The sequence below is a fragment of the Belonocnema kinseyi genome, chromosome 6 (assembly GCF_010883055.1).
Source record: "Belonocnema kinseyi isolate 2016_QV_RU_SX_M_011 chromosome 6, B_treatae_v1, whole genome shotgun sequence".
NCBI classification, from domain to species: Eukaryota; Metazoa; Arthropoda; class Insecta; order Hymenoptera; family Cynipidae; genus Belonocnema; species Belonocnema kinseyi.
In genome coordinates, this window is record NC_046662.1 from 32,970,688 (window position 1) to 32,980,039 (window position 9,352).

A 9,352-nucleotide genomic window follows, 5' to 3' on the forward strand; every position below is an offset into this window, starting at 1 on the left:
TTCGAAAGTCATTGATATTTCAAAAAACTGAGCTTATATGGAGTTCTGGTTTGTAAAAATGTATTCTATATGTAATTCTCAAGCGATCTATCGAGGTAATTTTTAACTAAAATTTTTAACTAAAAATGTAACTCTGTATTATTCCAATTTACTATTCGATCATTTTAGTTGAAAATGTAGCTCTTTGGTGGAACATTAATTGTTTTAACTAAAAATTTAACTATTCAATTTTTGGTTGATGAATTATTCTTTTAATTTGAAAATTCAATTGTGCTAGTTAAATAATCATTATTTTCGTTGAAAATGTATCTGTTTTGCTTAAAGTTAAACTAATCCACTTGAATATTCATAATTTCAGATGAAAATTCATGACTTTGTTTGAATATGTAATTATTTCTGTGATTTTTTTGGGGTTGAAGATTCATATTTTTAATTGAAAATTCCACTTTTTTAGTTAAAGGTTAATCTCTTTGGTTGAAAAAACTATTTTGCTGACAATTCGTTTCATGTTTGATTGAAAATAATTTTTTTCTACTAACAGTTAAACTATTCACTTTTAAGTTAAAAATGTATCTTTTTTCGGTTAAAAATGTAACTATTTGGTTAATTATAATTGATGTCTTTTTTTTTTTTTAATTCGTCTTCCTTGGTAGAAATTTAATCTTCTTAGTTAAAAATTTATCCTTTTTGTTTAAAAATGCAATTTTTTGGTTGAAATTTTACTGTTAAATGTTTCGTTGAGATTTCATCTTTTTTAGTTAAAAAATCGATTATTGTACTTAAAATTGAAATACTCGTTGCACAAATTATTATTTTTTTGTATTAAGAATTCAGAATTATAGTTGAAAAATGAACTATTCGCTTGTAAATTAACTTTTATGTTAAAAATTCTACTGTTTTGTAGAAAATTTAGCTTTCTGCCTTAAAAATGCAACAGCTTGGTAGAAACTTAATCTGTTTGAAAAATAAACTTTTTTATTGAAAACTCAGATTTTTGTGTTGAAAATTCCATTTTTTTGAAGATGAATTATCTTTTTGGGTTTAAAATTAAATTAAATTGTTAAAAATTAATTTATTTTGTTGATAATTAACCTTTTTTGGAAGAAAAATAATCTGCTTGGTTGAAAATTCATCATTTTGGTTAAGAACTTAATTGTCCCAGTTAAAGATATATAATTTTAATTGCAAATTCATTTTTTGTTTGTTTAAAATTGAATTATTTTGATTGAAGATTCATAATTTCAGCTCAAAATTCTTCAGCATGGTTGAGAATTAATTTTTATGACTGAAAATTTAAATACTCTATTTTTGGTTAAAAAATGGTCTTTTTGTGTGGAAAATTCATGTATTTTGTTGAAAAATCGGATTTTCTGTTCAAAATTTAATCTTCTTGTTTGAAAATTCATTTTTTTAGTTTAAAATTCAAATATTCCAATTAAAATATTCTTCATTTTAGTTGAAAATTCATCTTTTTGGTTGAAAATAACATTACTTGGTTGAAAATGACTGTTTTCTCAAAATTGTATCTTTTTGGTTTAAACTTCATCTAATCCACTTGAAGATTCGTAATTTTCATTTGACATTTTTTACTTTGGTTGAAAATTTGTTTTTCATTTGGTAAAAAACGACTTTTCTGAACTAAAAATGGAACTATTCCATTTTTAATTGCACTTTAATTATTTTTTTTAGTTAAAAATTCCACGTTGTTGTTGAAAGTTTTTTTTTTAAGTTCAAAATTTACCAACTCCATTTCTAGTTGAAAATTAATCTTTTTTGTTAAAAATGAAGTATTTAGTTGAAAGTTTGATCTTTCATCATTTTAATAACAAATTCATCTTTTTGTTTAAAATTCAATTATTCCTATTCAAAATTCTTCATTTTAGTTTAGAATTCATCTAATCAACTTGAATTTTCATCATTTTTTTTATTCATCACTTTGGTTAAAAAAATTTTTTTTTTATTTGATGGAAGATTAATTTTATGAATTAAAAATTGAACTATTCCATTTTTTGTTGATAACTGATATTTTTTTATTTGAAAATTCAATTATTTAGTTGAAAATTGATTGTTTTTAGTTAAAAATTTAATTATTTCTAAAAAAGATTCATAATTTCAGTTGAAAATTCATCTAATCCAGTCGAATCTTTATCATTTTAATTAAAAATTCCTCACTTTGGCTGAAAACTTGTTTTTTCTTTATTTGGTGGAAAGTTAATTCTCTGAACTGAAAATTGAACTATTCTATTTTTGGTTCATAAATGATCTTTTTTAGTCAAAAATTCAACTATTTAGTTAAAAATTGATATTTTTCAGTTAAAAATTCAATTATTTGGTTGAAGATTCATGTATTTTGTTTGAAGTCTTCTTTTTTGGTAGAAAATTAATATATTTTTTTATTTCCCTCCTTAATTTTAATTAAAAATATGCACTGCATTTCAAATATAAGATGCTAAAAGAAAAAGTGGTTTCTATTAGTCAAATTCATGTACTTCATAAACAAATTCAAGAAATGATTAATTATGTTTTTAGTATTATTTTATTATTTAATTTATCGATGGGGTTAATATATTTTGGAAAATATTGTAATATATTTTATAAATTATTTAGACTTTAAATTTTTAATTATTTATAATAAACTCACGAAACTGTATACTAGAAAAAAACCTGAAATTGTCTGTGCATTTTTTTTCAGGATTTTAGTAAACACCCTGTTAAAATGGTACATTTGCCTAAAATCCTAAAAATGCAATGTCTAAGAGAATAATTTTTTTTCCACAGCTTCCAACACGTCGGTGTGATACTTTTGGTGCTATCTTATTTGGGAGATGCTGTTCAACACGGAGCTCGTCTTATTCACTTTGTGTCTCAGAACGAAAAATCAACAAGATGTGAGTTTAAAAGTAAATTGAGGATTAAACACGCATCTGGAGCATTGATATTTAACTGAATCAATTACATTTTTTTTTCAGTGGCATTCATGGTCGCCAATACCGCTTTTATTCTCGCCAGAGTTGCATCCGTGGGGCTTTCCGGACTCGTATTTTTCTACGGTTTGGGTCAAATTGAAAGATCTTTCGATTATGCAACTGGAAAATTCAATATTCCAGCAGTTCAATTCAGTGCCCTCGGCGCTATCTTGCTCTTCCAAGCATATCTTCTGTACCACTTTATGAAGAGACAAATAAGATATGCTCGTGAAAATAAAACTTCCATTGTTTCAAAATCGAAGTCTTCCAAGCTGAGGCCAAAGAAGAAGGATGGTGAGTTTTTTTTAAATATAGAAAGTCCTTACCGATAAATTCGAAAATATTCCTAAAAGGCCATCCAAAAATTATGATACTGTTAAATAATATATTTCTAATAAATCAAATTTAAGGACCGTACTTAAATTGCAATGTAACATGTATGTAATTTTTGCAAATTCGCAAAAACTTGGTCCTGATAATTATCTTTTTAGTTATAAATTTTATTATTTGGTTGAAAATTTAACAATTTTCTTAAAAAGACATCCTTCTTGGTTGCAAATTCAACTGTTTTATTAAAAAATAATATTTTTTGGTTGAAAATTCAACTCTTTTTTCGTAGAACAGGAACCATTTGTTTAAAATTCATATTTTGTAAACTGAAATCTTTTTTTGATGAAAATGATTTTTTCTGAACATTTGTCTTTTTTATTTAAAAGATTATCTTATTTAGTAGAAATTTTGCATCTTCATTGGATAAAAATGCAACTGTGTTGTTGAAAATTCAACTCTTTCCTAGAACATTTACTTTTTGTTTAAAATTCGTATTTTTGCGTTGAAAAGTCAACTGAAATATTTTTGAATGAAAATTCGACTCTTTTTTTTTGTTTAAAATTAGTGTTTAATTTAAAAATTCACCTGTTTTAGTAGAATTTCCATTTTTTCTTGAACAAAAATGCAACTGTTCGAAAATTTAACTATTTCCTAGAAAATGTACTTTTTGTTTAAAATTCGTATTTTATCGTTGCAAAGTCAATTGAAATTTTTTTGGATGATAATTCAACTCTTTTTTGAAAATTAGTCTTTAATTTAAACATTCAACTGTTTTACTAGAATTTCCATTTTTCTTGAACAAAAATGCAACTGTTTGGTTGAAAATTTAACTATTTCCTAGAAAATTTACTTTTTGTTTAAAATTCTTATTTTTGTGTTGAAAAGTCAATTGAAATCTTTTTGATGGAGATTCAACTCTTTTTTTTTTCTTTGAAAATTGGTTATTTTACTTTGAAAGTTCACCTGTTTTAGTCGAATTTTCCTTTTTATTGGACAAAAATGCAACTGTTTTATTGCAACTTCAAGTATTTTCTAGAAAATTTACTTTTTGTTTACAATTCATATTTTTGTGTTGAAAAATCAATTGAAATCTTTTTGAATGAAAATTCGACTCTTTTGAAAATTAGTCTAATTTAAAAATTCACCTGTTTTAGTAGATTTTTCATTTTTCTTGAACATAAATGCAACTGTTTGGTTGAAAATTTAAAAATCTTTTTAAAAAGTTGTACTTTTTGATTAAAAATTCGACTATTAAGCAGAAAACTAATTGATCTGTTTTAGAAGAAATTTTATTTTTCTTAAATAAAAATACAACTGTTCGGTTGAAAATTACACTCTTTTTTTTAAGTTTGTCTTTTTTATTTTAAAATTCACCTGGTTTAGCAAAAATTACATCTTTCTTGGATAAAAATGCAACTGATTGATTGAAAAGTTATGGTAGAAAGAAATTAATCTTCTTGGTCGAAAATTCATCATGTTGGTGTAAAGTTGAACTAATCCAGTTAAAGATTCATAATTTTAGTTGAAAATTTAATGTGTTTGATTGCAAATTAATTTTTTCAAGTGAAAATTTAACCATTGTATTTCTGGATTAAAATTGATTTTTTTTTTAATTCAAAATTCGTCTGTTTTAGATACACATTAATCTTCTTGGTTGAGAATTACTCTCTTTGGTTAGAAATTCAATTATTCGAGTTAACGATTCATTATTTTAGTTCAAGATTAATCTTTTTGGTTTAAAATTCAACTAGTCCAGTTGTGGATTCATCACTTTGTTTGCAAATGTAACTTGTGCGTTTTTTGGGCGAAAATGTAACTATTACACGGAAATATTCCATCGTTTTAGATGAAAATTCATCTCTGAATGAAAATTAATTTTTTTTTAACTTAAAATTTAACTTCCATTTTTTATTCAAAATTCAATTATTGCAGTTAAAGGCTCATCAAATTGGTTGAAAATTCACTAATTAGGTTGACATTTTTTTTATCTGAAAACATACCTTCTCTATTGATGGATAAAAATTGATCTTTTTTACTTTAAATTTCAACTATTCTGTTGAAATTTTTTTATTTTTTAGTTCAAAGTAAACTATTTGGTTTAAAATTCATCTATCTTGTTGGAAATGCAAAAATTCTTGTTAAACAGTTAAGAATTTGAAGTGATTTAAATCAAATCTAATATTGTACAAACATTAATCTTACCTCAAAATGCACTCCATTTAAAGTGAATTTAAAGAAGAGAAAACACAAACTTGTTTAAATTATGATTTGATTAATCGATGATGCTAATATAATTTGTTTAAGATTTCACATTCGAACATATTAATTGGATTCCTATATGTTGAAATAAAACATATATTACAGGGCGGCCGTTGGACGGTAAAACCGGGAATTTTATGAGACCGGGAAAACCCGGTAAATAACAGCGAATTTAGATTTTGACCGAGAATTTTACAAATTTTTAGAAAAAAAAAAAGGAATCCAAGTTTGATTTCAACAGTTTAAAAAAATAATTAGTTGAATTGCCAGATATATTTTTCAATCATGATATAATTCAATTTATGAGTAATTCGAAAATCTTTCACTTAAAAATTTTCCATTTTAGATTTTAATTTTTAAACGTACATTTTTCATTTTAAGAATTTTGAAATGCAATTTTAAAGACGTTAAACATTACAAATTAGAAGCGTTGGGAATCGAATATTTTGGATAAAAAACTTTTTAGTTTATCAACTGTGAATATATATTATAATGATTTCTCAAATTAAACTGTACGTTAAGAATTAGAAAGTGAGTAATTATGTATTTTACAAGACGATTCGAAATCAATTCAAACTTTAAGAATTTTCAGACTTTTACGTTAATGATTAAACCGTTTCAATTGGAAAGTCTTAATAATTAAATCAATCTAAACGCCCGATTGAAACTTTATAAACTATTCAAAAGTCTTTAAATAACTTCAAAATAATATTTTTATTAAATTCAAAATATTTTTATAGAGTAAAATTTGAAATTTTTTAATTAAGAAAGGAACAACTGCTTAATATTTAGAAATTTTTGACTGTTAATTTAAAATCAATAATTATTATAAGTCAATTATTCTAAATTAAACAAAAATACTAAACTTTGAACGTTACAATTGTAATTGTTCTATTTCAAAAAATTCAATTTCCAAGTAAAATTGTTGAATTTTTATGTATAATAAGTATTGAACACCTATTATTCCTTTATTCCTAGAAAAAATCAAGTAAGTTGAAATGATATTAAGAAGGTATGAAAAGATTCAACATTAATTAAACATTTGAAATGATTTCATATAATTTTGTCTACGTATGCCGACAAAATGTTGCCATTTGTACCGAAATTTCGGTGCAAATATTAAAAATTGTCAAAAGTGAATCTGGAATATTTTAAGGAAACCTTTTTTTATTTCGCATGATTAAAAAAAATGTCAGGAAAAGTTTTACGAAAAATTCTTATTATTTTGAAAGATGCTTAGAAGTTCTGAAAAATTTTTAAAAATAATTTAGTATTTGAAAAAATCTAAAACGACATGTAGATGTTTCAAGATTTTGAAATAAAATTTGAAAAAATTAAAATAATAATAAAAAAAAATTTTAATTACAATTTTTTTATAAGCAAAAAGTTGAATTTTTAAAGAAGAATTCTTTTTTACTGTAGAATAGTTAAATTTTCAATTAAAAAAATTAATTACCAATAAAAAACGAATTTTCAGCCAAATATTGAAATACAATAATATAAATAAATTTACAAATAAACACTGAAAATGATAGATTTTTTCAAGGAAATCACATATTTTAGTATACAAAATTTTTTTTTAAATAATAATAATAATAATAATTAAAAATAAATTTGGAATAAAATATATTAATTTAATATAATATATAAATAATATATTAATTTTTGAATATTTCACACGGAGAAAATTTTTGCTTAATAATTCGAATTTTGTACTTTCATTCACAGGGAAATATATTAGCGAACAGGAAAGTGACCGGGATTTTTTATGTGATTAAAACGGCCACTCTGTATAATAAACTCGCGAAAATGTATACATATTCCGATTCGATTTTTTTTTACATTTGAATGGCTCCGTACTATAAAAACTGAAATTTGAAAAAGAAATATCGCTAGGCATCCTGATTATCGTTACCAAAAAAGTAACATTAAAAGAAACTAGTTTTTTCTCATCACTTAAATTTTACTCGAGCCTGGTATTAAAAATGTTTGTTTTTTTACTTAATTTCAGGCAAGAAGGCTGCATCTGAGGACGATGAGTTGCCAGAGGTCGATCAAGCTACTAAGAAAAATCTGAGATCCCGATCTTCCACAAAAGCAAAATAAATTCTTGAGTGATGTAGACTTTTAAAAGCTGACAACAATCCAGCTGCAAGTCCTGATGGATTCAAAGTACAAAGTCTCAGGACGGTACAACTTACCGCGTTGGATTCCTCATCGCAGATTAGAAAAAGTATTGATTCTGAGCAGCTGTACAAAAACTAATATTATTCTCAGGAATGGAGGAGACATGTACCTAATGTGCGAAAGTGCTTTTTGTATTTTAGCGGTGATGGAAGAGGAGTGCAATTTTTATAAGCTTGATTTGATAAACGCTTTATTATGCCAGATTATTTTTTTTTTATCAAACTGGGAGGTCGATCACAAAAAAGAAGTTATGTAAAGAAAGACTATGTTCGCCTTTCGTATAGTAGTGTATTTTCTTAAAGAGTAGTTCAGATTGAAGCGCGAAGGCAATAGACTTGAAAGTGTATTGAGAAGTTGAGATTTGCATTGGAAAATATTTTATCTCGGTCAATTTTCGACACTTGAGATTTTGTATTATAAGAATAAATTATTTTAATTAAATTAACTTTAGCTAAATTTAGCGTGTGAGCATAAATATATGTAGAATATCAGAGAGATAGTAAATTAGTGAATTTTATTTTTATTCCAGTCCAATCGATGATGTATTTCTTTAATTCAATGTACTGTAAGTCGCAATGTTTTTAAAATAAAACTTTTACTCTGGTTGAAAAATGTTACTACTATTATTTTTCCTTAGTTAACAGGTTTTCTACTTGCCTGGAAAACCTGGAATTGACCGGGTTTTAGAAAAAAAAATAATAAAATAAAATCTAGGAGTTTTTTTGAGAACGTGCTTACATTATTTTAATTCGTAATATAAAATTGAATAACAGTGTTTATTTGTAAATTTATTTATATTACTGAATTTAAATATTTGGTTGAAAATTCTTTCATACATTTTTCTCTATTTCGCGTTGTTATTTTAAGAATAGGATTTTGATTTTATTTTTTATGGATAAAGCAAATTATCTTAAAAGTCTTCTTTTAGATTTTTACGTATCTCACGTCTTTTGGCATGATATTGGAATTTTATTTTTTTCTGCATATTACTTACGATAAATAAAAACAAAATTACGAGTTCTATTGGAAAATGGTTAAGACATTTTGTAAGATTTTTCCAAAGATTTGAAGGCGTTTTTTCATATTTTGCGTCGTTTTGTAATAAATCATTACAAAATTTTTTTCGTACTTTTTATCTTTTTTCCGCACATTTTTATGATTAAAACGAAAAGTGCGGTCCTATCAAAAAGTGATTCATACTAAATTGGTAGCTCTCTTTCGGGTAAACAATTTTTGTTAAATCATTTTTTTTCCTAAGTTGTGACGTATTTTCACATATTTTTTTATTTTCAATGTTATTTTATGTGAAAAAAAAGTACGCGTCGTATCAAGAAGTGATAACACAGGCCCACAAAAAAAACAAAAGTGTCTGTGCAATTGACCAGACCTATATATTCTTATGTATTTTTCGACGCTGAATCCGAATTTGCAATAAAAAAGTAGGATCAAGCTAATTTTTTTTTATGGGGTTTTGCTTGAAAAACCTCATTTTTTACGGTTTTTTCATGGTTTTTTTTTAAATAAAAAAAAATAAAGAAAAATTTTATTTTTTTGACTTCAGAATCGAATTCTGCGGGAAAAAATACATCGAAAACCATGTTTTGATTTTT

At 24.6% G+C, this 9,352-nt stretch overlaps 1 protein-coding gene across 1 annotated transcript in view; it reads left to right on the top strand.

Annotated features, from left to right (window-relative positions):
* Nucleotides 1-8,156, top strand: part of LOC117174868 (translocating chain-associated membrane protein 1) — a 16,094-nt gene extending 7,938 nt beyond the window's left edge. Inside the window, exons 5-7 of the mRNA XM_033364272.1 lie at nucleotides 2,779-2,888; nucleotides 2,970-3,260; nucleotides 7,567-8,156. Of these exons, the coding sequence (XP_033220163.1) occupies nucleotides 2,779-2,888; nucleotides 2,970-3,260; nucleotides 7,567-7,661 (496 nt within the window). The 3' untranslated portion in view covers nucleotides 7,662-8,156. The remainder of the gene's footprint in view (nucleotides 1-2,778; nucleotides 2,889-2,969; nucleotides 3,261-7,566) is intronic.
* The last annotated feature ends 1,196 nt before the right edge of the window (nucleotides 8,157-9,352 follow it).